General features: G+C 37.8%; 1 protein-coding gene across 6 annotated transcripts in view; it reads left to right on the top strand.

Moving 5' to 3' along the window:
• Window positions 1–16,527, top strand: part of RGS7 (regulator of G protein signaling 7) — a 411,985-nt gene that overhangs the window by 188,874 nt on the left and 206,584 nt on the right. For all 6 annotated transcript variants that reach the window (XM_074948899.1, XM_074948901.1, XM_074948902.1 and 3 more), the window contains exon 3: window positions 15,213–15,309. In XM_074948899.1, coding sequence (XP_074805000.1) covers window positions 15,213–15,309 — 97 coding nt within the window. The remainder of the gene's footprint in view (window positions 1–15,212; window positions 15,310–16,527) is intronic.

Below are 16,527 nucleotides of genomic sequence, written 5' to 3'. Positions count from 1 at the left end.
TGAGCCCTAGGGATCACAGTATTTAAAGATGTAAATTATATTTTAGCATGAAGGCAGCTAAAATTAAGGATGCTATGCTAAAATAAGAAATCATCCAACTCCAGTTTTCACCTCTACTTAATCCAAACTGATTTGAGGCTCTCAAATGTTCAGATGAGAGACAGATGTATTATTTTCCATCTGAGATCAGGATGCTGGATATCTTAGAAGAAACTGAAATCCCTTGGTTATGGAAATCCAATGAGAACAAGCTAAGCTTTGTATAAGCACCAGGTTTTATTTTAGAGATATTGTGCTCCAGAAGACAGGCAGAGGAAGGGGAAGCTTCTTCGCGTGATCCTGCCAATGTGGGTGAAAATGTAGCTCAGTCTTCTGTCCCATTCTGACCTGGGACTGTCTACTGAGAGACAGGTGTGAACTGCAATGGTGTTTTGTGATAGAAACAACTGTCTCATTGGGCAAAGTTCTAGATATATGAGGGATGCAAGCTCAAGCCTTGAGATTAACAATGCATTTCACATATAGTATGTAATGGAACAGCCACCAAACAATAGTGTCCGTAGTTACTGGACCTGTTGGGATATATGTTCTCATATCCAGTTCTCATAAAGACTCTTGACACTGGGGCCAGCTGAAGGGTCAGTTTCAAATCCCTCTCTCTTAGGCTTGTTGACAGGATTCAAGGCACAGGCAGGAAAGAGTTGAGAGTCTGAGAGGTAAAGTAATCTGGAGCTTAGCAGTGAAGCAAGTCTAGCTCCTTTTATATAGCATGCAGAAAGAAGAAGCTGTGAGAAAGAGACTGATTGCAGGGAAGGAGATTGGTCAGCGGCACAAATCTGGAAGGTCTCTGTCTGTCTGTCTGTCTACATGCTGAAGAGAAGAAATACATTTTGGAACTGTATTGTTCCTGAGTGGGGGAGAGTTCAAGGGGGTGTGTGAGCCTTGAATGGCCCACTCCGTGACAACAACTTAAAGGTAAAAAAAAACCCACTTTATCCTATAACCAGCCCTTTTGAGACCTCTTTAGTGCATATGATTTAAAGACTGCTCTGTATGGATTCCTCAGAAATATATTTTTTAGAATATTCACAAGCTTTTAAAAGTTTCTGTTACCTAAATTGGTATTGAATTTGATGGACGTATTGCTGCCTCAGATTTAGGACAAGACCAAGTTCCATTCAGCTTGTGATGTAGGATGAACTTGAAGTGATGTCTCTAGAGGTAAACAACTAACGTGTTAAGTCACTGAGTCACATCAAGTCCTCTGTCGTTTCAGAATTAGTCTTTTTGTACTTTCATTATTTTTAAAAGTTCAAATCTGCCTCTATATATCTATTTTATTCTAGTTGTAAAATACACCCTATCAAAAACATTGTGTGCATGCACACCTAACAATTAAACATAATGAAGAAATACGTCTAAACTGACAAAACTTCAACAGAAATCTTTCCAATTTCCCTGCCTTTTACCCCTTAATATAATCTTGGTTGCTGAGAGATCTGGCTCAGCTTGCTTATTCAGGGCTTTGGTTGTGGAAGAGGGTTCTAGTGCCTTATTCTCCCATCAGCAAACGAGAGCATCCCAAGGAACAGTTTTGTCCACGATTTGTGATTACAAGAGAAACCACTGTGTCAGGTGTTTTACTCACCACCATCACTAATATTGTGATTAGTTCTAGTTTTTAGTTCACTTAGTACTTTCTTACCTTCTCAACCAGACTTCCAGGTCCAAAGTTTGAAAGTGTTGCATGCCTAAGTGTGCATCCCTACATGTACACACACAAATCAGAGGTTTTGTGTGCAAAAGTCAGATGAGCATAAAGTATATTTGAATTTATGCACACCCCTCATTTAACAAAATGTTTTAAAGAATGGATCATTCATGAATATAAAACTCATATATGTGCATTTTCATCATGCATATATATTTCCAGATTTCATTGTTTACAAACTATTATAACAAAAGAACCTATAATTTCCTATTTCTCTATCTACCACATTGACCAACCAAAACTTTTTTTTTATTTGCAGTTATTTGTTGTTTCTAAAATACCTAGAATCAAAATCACAATTTTCAGAGTCCACAGAATTCAAATCTGTTTAATAATTTCTGCTGTACTTGGCAAAAGCACTTTTGTATTAAAAAAGAAACAAAAACTGACTTAGTCCTCCTAATTGAGAAAAATCAATATATAGAGAGTAAAGTAAAGTGAAGATACAGTGAATATCTGACTATAATAAAAAAGATCAAGCACAAGATCATTTAAAACTGATTTCTTGTACAGAATATTTAAACAACTTGATGTGGCTGTCTTTTAGGAATGTCTAAATTGGTACCACACAATAGCCAGTATTCTGAAGGCAAATTAGCCTTTTTATGAAGTCACTTCCCTTGTCCTCCAGGCCAGGGGTTCTCAACCTTTTTCTTTTGAGCCCCAACTACAGCACGCTATTAAAACTCCACAGCCCACCTGTGCCACAACAACTGTTTTCTGCATATAAAAGCCAGGGCCAGCATTAGGGGGTAGCAAGCAGGGCAATTACCCAGGGCCCCACACCACAGGGAGCCCTGTGAAGCTAAGTTGCTCAGGCTTCATCTTCAGCCCTGGGTGGTGGGGCTTGGAACCCCAGGCTTTAGTATGATGGTACAAAAAGTAATCTTAAATATAGTGCATATTGATTGAAGATTGAAAACATTAACCTATGAAGAATTAACCATGAAGACCTTGTTCAGGAATTATCTGTAGTGTACACTATAGTCATGCCTAGAACAAAATTTCTGTTTTGTGAAGGATTTCAAGTTTTCAAAATTTGGCTTAAGTTCCAAATCGGGGAGAGAACTGAACATTTTGAAATTCTCAGAAGGAAGCTTCTGTTTCTGACCTGAAACAGTTCCTTTTTTCCAGTGTTTTTTTTTCTTCAACCAAATCAAAACATTCTGATTTGATATTGACCTTTTTATTTGGGGTTGTAATAAGATACATAATATAACTAACATTGTGGAAACTTCCCCTTGGTAAAAATGACCAGATTTTGTGAAGTGCGATTTCTATGGAGCTGCATAATCCAAAGGAATATGGTTCTGTCCTAGTTTCTCCAACCGACTCTAGTCTACACCCAAATGTAGCTATATATATTCTTTTACAGAGAGTACCTGAAGGAAGTCCATTGATCAGTGTATCATGGCTAACTTAATTTTCTGTTTTCATTTAATAAGCCAGCGCTCTTTTTGTTCCTCTGATGGAGGTGACAGACCCAACACTAAGTTTAAAGGACTAACAAAACAGTATTGGGCCAAGAAGGCCCCACCCCTCAGCAGCTGTTTGGCTTCAGTCTGTTGGCCCCGGAGTGAAGCCTGCAGCAGTTCCCATTTACTCACAGTGGTAGCATTTTTTTTTCTCAATGCATATATTTGCATACCACAAAAATGAATACCTGCCTACTTCTGGAGAGTCATATCTGCTACAGCTGGTATTTTTTAAAATTAACTTCTAAACAATGAGAAATGTTATATTAGTCAGATAATTTTGTGTCCGTGCTGTGAACTGGTAATAATTCCTGGGGAGTAATTTATATATTTTGTGCTTCGCATGTTTTTTGTGGATACCAGAGAAACATTTGCATCATATAAAGCATGGTATTGCATGTCTGAGTTACAGAATGTGTTAAAAGCCCAGTTCTAGGGCTGATTGGAGGAATTTTTATGGAACTATATTCCATCAGAATATGCAGAAATTGAAACCTTTCATGAAATTGCATTGATTTAGCCAGCAATTCATTTTTATGAGAAAAGTAGGGGGTCAATATAGTAGGAGTCAAAAGCAGGAGTCAATATATTTTAATGTTTAACATTTTTAAAATTATTTTTGTATTATGTTGTAAATAATACAAAATAAAATAAAGTCTAAATCAAAACAAAACATTGTTATTTTACCAATACAGAATGTTTTAATTGACCCTTTTTTGAAATTTTTTCTTTAGAGAATTTTCAAAATTTGGGGGTTTAACTTTCATTCAGAATGAAACCATGGTTTGAAATATCAAAAATCCTTTGTGAAATGCATCTTCTGTCCTCAGCACAGTTCAGCCCAGTTATCTATGCACAGGATGTATGTAAAAGTTCAGTGTAATCACTTAGCCAAAGGCACTTTGTTTTCATGATGAGGACAACCATGTATTTCTCTAAATTTGTCATGGTCTAATTAACAGGAAGCTTTAGCAAATAGTATAACAGACAAGAGACAGTGATGAATTATTGCTTGGCTTTGATAAATCCACTTTCCTGTCACCAGAGGGTTGATTAGAGTTCTCCTGCTTTGCTTTCCTTTCCTTTATATAAGTGGTTATAGTTTGCATTATAGTTTCCAGGCTACTGGCAAAACTACTTTCTGTTAACGGTTTTTATTTTACATTACACACAATGATGTTTTCAAGAATAGGTATCTAGGTAACAGTGCTCACACTGCTACTTGCAGAAGGGGAAGACTCAATGCACTTCTTCGTCAGTGAGAAGGGAAAAAGGGTCCATCTGAGCTGATATAATTTTGAAAGTAAATGGTTTCAGCATGTCTGTAAAGAGTTAACTGTTATTGCCCCCTTGGTAAACACCCCTGTAGATACCCTGTCTATGTGATGGCCACCATATTAGGAATTGAACCTGGGACCTAAAAGCTTGAGTATAAGCTTCTTCTTTTCTTTTATTTATAAATCTTTAATTAGTTTACTAAAGAATGGCTGGCATCATGGTGTTTGGGCAAGATCTGAGATACATATTGATCTGGTGGCAAGTCCTTGGGGATTAGTACAGTGGTCATCAACCACAGATCGCAATCAACTGGTCGATCCTGGAGCTTCTGACAGTCAATCACGATCTCCGGTTGCTAGAAGTCTGGCAGCACAGTGGGGCTAAGGCAGGCTCCCTGCCTGCCCTGGTCCCACACTGCTCCCAGAACCTGCTCCCCAGCACATTCCTGTGGTGGTGCCCTTCTTCCCCATCTCTTATGAGATGTAGCCTGGGTGGGAGACCCAGGTTCAGATTTACTCTGTACAATATGATCATTAGAGCAGGGACTTGAACTTGGTTCCTCCACCTCCCCAGTAAGTGCCCTAACCAGTGGGCTATTGGCTGTTCTGTAGTAGAAGATTTTAAAAAAAATCTTTTCCCCTTCTCCCATTTTTTTGTGAAGAATTATGAAAGGTCTCAGTTTCATCCAGATGTGGAATGAAACAAGTTTCAAAACCTCCGAATTTTTGCAAAAGAGAACTTGTGTTACCCACCATTAGGGCTGGCTGGAAAACTGCCCCTCCTCTCTGAAAGTTCCCATCTGCAGGGATCCATACTATCCCTGCTTCTCTTCAATATCTACTTGAGAACACTGGGAGAGAGAGTGAGACCCCCCCAGGGGCATAACTGGCAATGGTATGCTGATGGCACTTATGTATATATCTATTCTCAACTAACACAACCGCCGTTACTACCAAAACATCAGGCTGCTTACAAGGAATCAATTATTGGATGAAGAGCAGCTGGCCCAAGCTAAACCCAGACAAGACTGAAGTGATCTGGTTCAAAGGGGAAATGCTTTGAAGAACTAGTTGTGATGTTGTCTCCACCTTCCACTGAAGGCATACTGCCCTTGTTCATTGAAGTGGTGCAAAACCTCCAAGTCTTGTTTGTGTCCTAAGATGACCTGGTTAAGCCTGGATGACCAGTTAGCACCATTATTTAAAAATGCTTTTTTTTTTTACCTCCAGTTTGCTAAAAAAACTTTATCCCTTCCTACTTGGATGAAGACTCTGTTATCTCTGCATTTGTCATCTTCAGGACGGATTGCTGTAATTCACTATATCAGAAGTTGAACATTAAGATGATGTGCAGGTTCTAGCTGATACAAAATGCAGCTGCCCACCTTCTCTATGTCTTAAGGTGCTATGAGCACCCCAGGTCTGTGCTCAATCCCTACAGTGGCTCCAGTCAGCTTCCAATGCCAGTTTTAACAGTTAAGGCTTTATTCCTCCAGTTACGGTAGAGGTCAAATTTCAATCCATGAAACACTGAGACAACTGTACTTCTCTGGGTCAATGCAGATTACAGAGCCCAGAAGGAAGTGGGCTCTTGATCAAGGGGATTCAGATATGGGACAAATTTCCAGAGAAGAGCATGCAAATCCAGAGTCTGAGCACTTTTAGGAAACACTTGCCAAACCTTCCTCTTTGAAAAAGCTTTAGCACCACAAGGATGACTCACAATGCTGACTCTCTCTTCTATTCAACAGAAAAAAAATCTAAATCTTAAAACAAAAACACTACCCCAAGCAGAGATTTTCTTCCCCTGAAAAGGAAGACGTGCCAGAGACTCTGTGAAATCCACTAGGGGCTTTGCTGTTGATTTTACATGGAAGAAAAATACTACGGTGATGGGTGTCAGTATAAAACTTCAAGATAGATACACATGAACACATAATGGGAAGTAAACCTTAATCTTTACCACACATAAACAGTGTTTCCCCCAGTCTTGCCTCATATCAGTAATGCGTTGATCTTGACGTAATCAAGAATAATATTACTAAAATAAAGTTCTAGTAAATATAACTAGGTAAATTTAATTGCATTTCCCAAGCTATTTAGAATCTTAGGGGTAGATTCATAAAAGGACTTAGGCACCTAAGCCCCAAAATCAGGCCCCACAGGGAGTTACAAACCCCACCCCTCACAGCTGCTTCTGGACCATGTTGGAGCCTAAAATAGATTAGCAGCTAAAATTTTGCAGTAAAAGTTTTCTAGACACCTATGTTTCTGCCTGTACACACGTGCATTGCAGCCCCAGGTCAGGTATTTGGCTGCCTAAGCCTCAGAGTGAATGCTGGATCCATGGGTGATTTATTATTTTCTGTGTCTTTATCTGTGAACTGTCTCACAGAAGAGGGCAAGGCACATACCTATTGTGTGGCTGAAACTACATAAAATCTGATGTATGTTTGAAACTCCTTGTTTAAAACTGAAGGCACTGAATACTTTCGCTTCAGGAGGTTGACCACCTGCTGCTGTGTTTCAGCTAAAAACTGTATAGGGTAATAAAGAAAAAGTTTTGGTGAGTTGTTCTATGAATTTTGCTTGTTATATGTATGTATATATTCTGAGTCTAGCAGTTCTGCTAAAACCCATATTTTACTTTAACTGTTTTTTAAAACAAACAAACATTTGAAAAATGATTACACAAATAATTGCACTGTTGTTTCATATTTTCTGCTCTAATTCCACAAGCACTTGATGGTATCAGTTTTGCATGCAGCTAACTGTATACTCAAGATAGATTCAAAGTTCAAAGAGGATATTTATGTGCGAGAGAATTATCTAGTATGTGGCATAATTCTTTCAGTGTTTTGCCCCGAGTTGCAGGAAAGCTTTTTCTAAAACATGTTACATTTTTCAATTGTTGCTATTTTGAGATGATATAGGATTACTGCCATATGACATATTCCATTTGCAGCACGTGAGCATGAGAATTGAATGGAACAATGGTGTATATATATATATTTTTTTTTAAATGGAACATATTTATCTCTTAAATGGACTAAAAATCAGGATAGCATTGAGAGCTTTTAGACTACATTCATGGATGTGTTGATCGTGTTATAGTAAGACCACAAAAACATTTTGAGCCGGGTAGATCAAACAGCTTCATGGGACTAAATCAGGGGGCCTGGATAGTCTCCATCCAAGAATATTAAAGGACCTGGCACATGAAATTGCAATCCCCAAACCAAGGTTTTATAATGTATACATAATCTAAGGGGTCATACCCGGTGACTGGAGAATTGCTAATATAGTACCTATTTTTAAGAGTGGGGTGGGGGGAACGTGTTCCAGAAAACTACAGGCCCATTAGTTTGATCTCAGTTGTATGCGAGGTCTTGGAATAAATTTTGAATGAGAAAGTAATTCAGGACATAGAGGTAAATAGTAAATGGGATAAAATACAAGAAGGTTTTACAAAAGACATCATGCCAGACCAACCCAATCTCTTTCTTTGAGAAGATAACTGATTACTTACACAAAGGAAATGCAGTAGATCTAATCTACCTGGATTTCCATAAGGCATTTAATACAATACCACATGGGAAATTGTGAGTTAAATTGGAGAAGATGGGGATTAATACAAGAATTGAAAGGTGGATAAGGAACTGGTTAAAGGAAAGGCTAGAATGGGTCATAGTGAAAGGTGAACTGTCAGGCTGGAAGGAGGTTACTATTGGAGTTCCTCAGGAATTGGTCTTGGAACCAATCTTATTTAACATTTTCATTAATGACCTTGGCACAAAAACTGTGTGCTAATAAGATTTGCAGATAACACACAGTGGGGAAGTCTTGCCAATATGGAGGAGTTCCAGAATATCATATGAGAAGATCTGGAGGACCTTGAAAACAGGACCAATGGAAATGGGATGCAATTTAATAGTACAAAGTTATGTACTTAGGAACTAACAACAAGATTTTTTGCTATAAACTGGGGACTTATCAGTTGGAAGCAACAGAGAAGGAGAAAGACCTGGTTGTATTGGTTGACCACAGGATGAGAATGACCCACCAATATGATGTGGCCATGGAAAAATCTAATGCAGTCCTAGGATGCATCAGGCAAGGTATTTCCAGTAGAGAGGGAAATGTTGTTATTGCCATTATAAAAGGCATGGGTGAGACCTCATTTGGAATACAGTGTGAAAATCTAGCCTCCCGTGTTTAAGAAAGATGAATTCAAACTGGAACAGGTGCAGAGAAGGGCTATTAGGATGATCAAAGGAATGGAGACCCTACCTATGAGAGGAGACTTAATGAGCTTGGCTTGTTGGCTTGGAACCAAATGATGGCTGAGAGGAGATATGATTGCTCGCTATTAACACATCAGTGAGATAAACACCAGGGAGGGAAAGGAGTTATTTAAATTCAGAGCCAATGTTGGCACAAGAACAAGTGGAAGTAAACTGGCTATCAACAAGTTTTAGGCTTGAAGTTAGATGAAGATTTCCAACCATCAGAGGTGTGAAGCTCTGGAACAACCTTCCATCAGGAGTTATGGGGGCAAAAAACCAAACTGGTTTCAAAACTGAACGTGACAATTTTTTGAAGGGAATGGTATGATGAAATTAACTACAATGGCATGTGACCATCTGCAACAGCTAGTAGCAAATATCTGCAGAGATGGGACACTAAATGGGGAGGGCTCTGAGTTATTACAAAGAATAATTTCCCTGGTGTCTGGCTGGTGGGTCTAACTGATCTTCATATTTGGAGACAGGAAGGAATTTCCCCCCAGGTCAGATTGGCAGAGACTCTGGGGATTTTTCACCTTCCCCTGCAGCATGGGGCACTTACAGCTTTAAAAACTAGAGTAAATGGTGGATCCTCTATAACTTGAAGTCTTTAAATCATGATTTGAGAACTTCAGTGACTCAGCCAGAGGTTCTGGGTCTGCTACAGGAGTGTGAGGTTCTGTGGCCTGCACTGTGCAAAGGTCAGACTATATGATCACGATGGCCCCTTCTGGCCTTAAAATCTATGAGCCTATGAAACTTATGAAATAGCAGCCTATTTTTCATTTGATCAATGAGGCTTCTACCTGACAATCTTTCTCAGATGCTGTAGATTCGGAGTTTGTGAGATTTTGTCCTCTGGCCGCTTTTCCTCATGGAGCTAGTGGTATAGTAAGGGGACTAGAATTTGGAAACTTGTCCACCTGTTGAAATTCTACAAAAGACTAAAATGGAAAGATCCCTTGAACACACAGATGTACCTGAGAATTGCAGGAGAATTAATTGTCTACAGAAATTCTTCAAAATGGTCTTTAGGCTTGGAATAAAAAGATGTCTTTCATACTTCATTATTAGGGCTGACTGGAAACTTTCTGAGGAAATGTTTTTCACTGGAAAATGGCACTTTGTTGAAACTGAAACTGTTTGTGGGAAAGGGTCTGTTATGACATACCTTCTGTTTTGAAAACAAATTGGAAAAAACGTTTAAATTGATGGAACATCCCAATTTGACAATTTCAAAATGAAAAGTTTCACTTTTGCTTTGGAATAACTTTTCATTCAGAAACTTTAGCTAATTTATGCTAAAAAAAGTTTTAAAAAAGAGAAAGAAATGTCTGGAAATTATCCATACAAAATGTTTTCATTGTCTTGACCTAATTTTTTTTTGCAGATTATCAGTTAATGAAAATCTCCAAAATTTTTACTTTGCATCCTGATTCAGGCTGGGAAAAGTTTTCAAAATCTCAATAATTCTCATTTCAGAGTAGCAGCCGTGTTAGTCTGTATTCGCAAAAAGAAAAGGAGTACTTGTGGCACCTTAGAGACTAACAAATTTATTTGAGCATAAGCTTTCATGAGCATCCAATGAAGTGAGCTGTAGCTCACGGAAGCTTATGCTCAAATAAATTTGTTAGTCTCTAAGGTGCCACAAGTACTCCTTTTCTTTTTGCAAATAATTCTCATGGGACACTCATTCTACCATACTGTTGGCATAATTTTCTTTCCAAGTCTAATTTTGGTAAGAGCAATAAAAAACAAACTCTTCCAGGAGTTCAATTTGAGTCAAGCATCTAGTACATTCTAATTACATATATTTTCTTCGGTGTCAACTTAAAAATGGCTTTCTTAGTTCTAGTTATAACAACTTTCATGTGTCACCTGCAGTGAACTGGATATAAGTCCCTATGTATTTAAATCTACAGTTTTTATTTCAAGCAAAAAAACTGGTCTAGTTGAAAACCTGCAATCCCTAATCACTCAAGATAATGAGTGTTTTGATGTACTAATAACTGCAGGATTTCAGTAGAAATGCCCTTCTATACAACTCTCATTCAAAGGTCTCAAAGCAGTATGCAAGCATTAAAAGTTAAACTAACCCTTTGAATTAGGTGGAGGAAACATTCCCTGCTAAAATGCATTTGTTTTTGTTTTACAGTGCACAACATAGTCCGGCAGCTTAGAGCAGGAAGTGAGCTACACTGTATTCAGTGGAAACTGTAGATGATGTTTAGGAAGATAACAATAGTGGTGTATCTGAATTTTTTTCCAGCATGCCAGGTCTAACACCCTTTTTCTTAGGAAAGAGTTATGATATCTTGATAAATGCTTGGTTTTACATCTCATCCAAAAGGCAACACTGTGCCATGCAGATGCGCACATTGGCTCAGCATCAGTAGTCACTAGGATGGAAGAGAGTAACCCTACTGAATGACCATTGCCCCATTCTACAACACCTACAGTAGGTGTTCCTTAAAGATTTTTCATCCAAACATTGCATCAGCTCAGCTCTTCTTTGTCAGATCTGATGGGAGCACAGCACAGCATTGGTATGAATAAAGGCTAAAACTCTTACTTTAAGGATACCTTTTGGTTTAAAATTGAACTATAAGTACCCTATTTCTCCATCTTGCTACGTTAACACGCAGAGGTTAATCATTTCCATGAGAGTTCAAAGAGTGTGCTTTCATCTCATCCTTCCCCCCCTCGTGGTTAGGGCACTCACCCAGAAGAAGAGAGATCTGGGTTCAAGTCCCTGCTCCAGAGCAGGGATTCAAACTTGCATGTCCTACATCTCAAGTAAGTGTCCTAACCTTTAGGCTATCTGTTATAAGAGGAGGGGGAAACTGCACTACAACTATCTTGTCCTCTGTTTTTCTGAACCTAGCCCTTTATTTTCTTTGCTTTTATTATTCTTAAAGGGGGTTAAAATATTCAGAAACTAAATGTTCTGTTCAATGCAAAACATCATTTTTGTTGACTTTCCCAATTCACCAAAAATTCCTAAACATTTTAGTTTCAACTCAGGTTGAATCTGTGTGTGTGTGCATGTGCGTGCTTGTGACTGCCAGTGAACTGAAATATCAGTATTCATCTACCTCTACACAGTACAAATAAAAGGTGGCTATTGCTTCCTTAATGTAAGCATAGTTGGGTCTCTGTACGTCCATGTCCATTCATCTTCTGTCGTGGCCTCTGCTTGTCTCAACCCTCACACTTTCAATCTTTTCATAAATTCATAAAGAGCAAGACCAGAGGAAAACGGGAAGGAGACAATATATAATATGTAGTGCCACCCTCACTGAGATTTAATGTTATTGGAAACCAAACCAAAACACTATATACATGTTTGATCTTGTAATAGTTATTATAAAAGATTTTTTTTAAAGTTCTTTTAGAAGTTGAAAAGCCCCAAGTACAATGAGTGTGGCCATCAGTGTGTAGATAGATTTTCCTTCAAATATGGGGACCAAGTTTGCATCCCATACACAGAAAAAACTTTGACTGACCTCTGGGACTTTTGCCTGAATATGGAGTGCTGCTTTTGGACCTATTTCCCTCAAATATAGATTTGGGAGATGGAAGCAAGGGGGACACCGATAACAATATGTTCATGGATACCTGGTGTGAATTGCTGTTTTCCAAATTGCTGGATATTTTCTCTCTTACATGTAATGTGACTAGGTATTTCAATGTTACCTTGTCTGCCATTCCATCTTACTGTGACAAATGTTTACTGTATTGAACACCACCTCTGGAAAGGTGAGAACCTGAGAATCCATCACCCCAGCTTTTGTTTTTTGTTTGTTTTTTTAAATAAAGGTTAAGACTAATAAATCCCAATGCATTGTCAAAGCTAGTCTGGTTTAAACAGATAGGCAGATAATAGAGGAACAGCAAGAAGCTACTACAGAGGCAAGACAAAGCAGCTTATACTTCACTTTTGACCATCAAGTCAGATGACCGAGCAGCAAACTGTGACACATCAGGAAGGCAAGCTACTATGTCAAACGACATCTGGTGCTTCCCAGATTAGACTTCTCAATCAAAATTAGAAGAGGATTTATTTTTATCTCCCTAATTAAGCTGTTCTAGCCTTTGTATTGTTTGAGTCAATGTTGATGACTAACTGAAGAGAAATGCCTTGAGGACTGTTTCCCAAATATAATTAAATGAGGACATAATGTTTTGCAATGGAAGAGATTATACATTTGCTGAATTTAAAACAGGCAAAACAGGGGGAAAAAAGAATTAAACACACTCGGAATTGAGCTATGTACTGAGATATATTGAATTAGATGTTTTGGAGACTTAAATCCGAGCATTTTCTTCTACTTTTCATTCTGAGATCTTATGTATAATATTGTACAATGATTGTCTAAAAAAAATCCATTTTTTGTGCTGTTGTTGTGAGATGAGACAAGTTAGGCTTTCTAATCCAACTAAGCACATGCACGAAACCTCAGCTCTGTTGTAACTAATTAGGAGGCAGGTGTTCTGTTATACCTAGTTTCAGAACATCCAAACTCACTTAGACTATAATCAATGCATACTGATTAAGTCAGTCAGTCCACAATGCTGATATTTAGAGCTTCAGCAAGGTTTTGTACAGGGGATCTTCATTTCTGAACGTGAAGTGTAACAACACATTGCAGAGTCCTCTGAGGCAGATTCAATAGAACCATCCTAGGGCCAAATTCTGCTCTAGTGTCCTAGTTACTTCAGTGGGAGACCTATGTACCCATGGTCGGAAATGGATCTTTAATCTGAAATGAAAATCTTATGCTAAAGCCGACAGACATTTTTTTCGTTCAGGATTGCCATTGAGGTTAACAGTAACCTTCCCATTAACTTCAGTAAAAGAAGGGTCTTCTTTATTCTTTAAATAGTAAATGCAGGGCCAGATTCCAAATCTCAGATGATTTGTCACACTATTTCAGTTTCCTTAGTCAGTTCTTAATATCCAATTTTAGTTTAAGAGAATGTGTATCCAAAGATCATGCACTGACTTCATTTATTCTTCATAAATATAATGAATATCTCCATTCCTTGGAGTTACATTTTGAGTAACCTGAAGTTGTAAGCATTATTTTTAGTCTTCCACATCATGCTGTGCACTTCACACACAAGATATACATTGTAAGTTAACATATGTTTGCCTATACAGCTGGACCTATGTGCTCTTAACTGAGTTGTCCGTATATAATCCACGTGCAGTAAATGGGTCTCCAAGTATTCTCTGTAATCAAAAATTTTAAAATGTACTTTAACATAGAGAACCAAGGATTTTCCATGGAGCTTGGATTCTATTACTAATGAAGATGAAGGACTGTACAGGGGTAAAATCATTATTAGTTGGATTATTTCATTTGTATATTTTTAAAATATATACAGAGAGAATTTGTCTAACTTGTATTTCTTTATTAATGTTAACTATATATCAGGATAAAGTTTAGAATATCTTATTCCATATATAATATATCCACTAATCAGCCTGTCAGGATTTTGGTCATGAGTCCCTGATAAAAGGGCTTGCTCATGCTTTCATTTGTAGCCAACAGAAGTTTGGTTTTGGCTTGAATTAGAACAAGTGCAGGCCCAGTTGGCTTGTAAAATCTAGTCAGGCATAAATTAGCTAATACAATAAAAGTACCCAAAATAATAATACAAAAGGGCTGAAGACTTTTCCTGGTAGCTGGCTGGCCAAGAAAACAACCCACATTTCTGGCTGTACTGTCTCAGTGGGAGGCAAATCCCACCATGGACATTTGTTCTTTCTTTCTTTTCATCTCAAGAAAGAAGTGGGAATATAGGCTGCTATTGACTTAAAGGCTTCATTTTAGTTTCAAATAGCCTTTTTGATACAGTCCTCAATCACCAAAAAGACTGCATGGGTCTTTTCATGCAAGAAAGTGAGAACTCATAACTTCCATTTAAGTCAGAGACTGGGGCTTTTGAATGGAGGAAAAAGCTTTTACAACATTTAAACCACTTGTGAATGACACTATCACAGACACCATTTTGGAATCTTTTGGGAGAGGGGGGGAATTTAGATAGCTGCTTTAGATGCTCTAAAAGCTACTGTTTTCTTTTATATTGGGTAATATTAATAACATTAATAGAATGTGAGACTCTGTCTCTAATAATGGTTGTAATCTCTTTAGAATGAAATCTCCCTGCTATGCCTCAGCATTCCTCTCTCAAGTATTGTTGGAGCACAAATTCTCATTTCATTGATGTTGTTCTTGTGGTTTATTATCCTCTTGAAATAAAAAAAATGAAAATATTGGGGAAAAAAGTCAAATAAAGGTAGCGGGCCCTCATTTCTGAGAGGCTGAATTAAGGTTTTCAGAGAATAGATTTCTGCTAGGAAATAATGCTGGTTTTATTTTTTCTTTATATTCAGATGGAAGATGTCATAGCACGGATGCAGGATGAGAAAAATGGGATTTCTATTCGTACAGTCAAAAGTTTTCTTTCCAAGATTCCCAGTGTCTTTTCTGGTAAGCTTCAAAGTGAATTTCATACAGTTCAAAGCACCGGTGGTGCAACGGGGTTCTTGGACACCAGTCATGTACTTAACCTGAGTATTCTAAGAAATCCACATAGTCATCTGATCTGGGAAAGAATTGACTATATTATGAATCCACTGAAAACTGGACTTCTTGGGAAAAGGGTGTGTTTCTGCTATGCGTTGCAAGGAATTTACTCAAAGGCTTTTCTAGATAGTCCAGTAAATTAAGCAATGGCAATACTAGATTTACTGCAGGGAAAGGCAATTATAGGTAGGTGGCAATATTTTTAATGCACCACATTTTCATTTCAAACTAATTTGTAAATCTGTTTTTAGGCTACAGGTGCACTGAGTTTGGTTCTCTATGTAGTCCAGTATCTTAACATAAGAACTGGCATATCAGCAGCATCAAAGGAAGGTGAACCTTCCATCCCACAATGCCATGTGTGTGTTGTAGTACCATACATGAAAATTATTTACTGGCTCCCAGAGAAAATCAACTTATGATCAGAAGCATGAGGGTTGCTGTCCCTTGTTTCAGTCTAGTGGTACAACTGCAAATGTATCTGTCTTATTTGTTCATATATGTAGTCAATATCATTATTTTCATTTTTTAAAATATATTAACTACTTGTACCTTGTGGATATTTATCACTAAATTACTGACACCAATTTGCATTTATCAGTTTCTGTCCAACAGAGGTGAATTCTGGAAAAAACAAAGATGTTGAGGCTAGGACTGAGCTGTACCATGAAAGCTTTCACAGCATCTGCCCCCTTCGTAGATGGTCCTAATGAATGTTGTTAGCGTCGCTCTTTCCTAAGTGCAAAAATCCACTCCATTTTTTTTAAAACGACTAGCAAAATCCTTTTCATTTTCTTTGTTTTCATTCATGCTATCAAATGACTGTAGAATTCCTTTAAAGTAGATCTTGGTTCAAACCTATACTTCAGATACACTGTAAAATGGCTAATAACTGCATAGGTTCTGTAGTGGAGAAGGTGCACCCATCACATAAAATATTTGCAGAAATTTGCATCATGTAGAGCAGCACAAAATGTTCTATATACCTTAATATATAACTTCTGGGATGTCTTTTGAACAGTGAAAAGGAGGAGTGCAGCCAAAGATATTTCCTAAGAATGGATAAAAACCATTCAGGGTTTAAAAGAGAAAAAATAGCATACAAATAATGGCCTCTGAGAA

This window comes from Natator depressus, chromosome 3 (assembly GCF_965152275.1).
Source record: "Natator depressus isolate rNatDep1 chromosome 3, rNatDep2.hap1, whole genome shotgun sequence".
Lineage (NCBI taxonomy): Eukaryota > Metazoa > Chordata > Testudines > Cheloniidae > Natator > Natator depressus.
The sequence above is the reverse complement of the archived record's forward strand: the minus strand, read 5'-3'. Positions and strand labels throughout refer to the sequence as shown.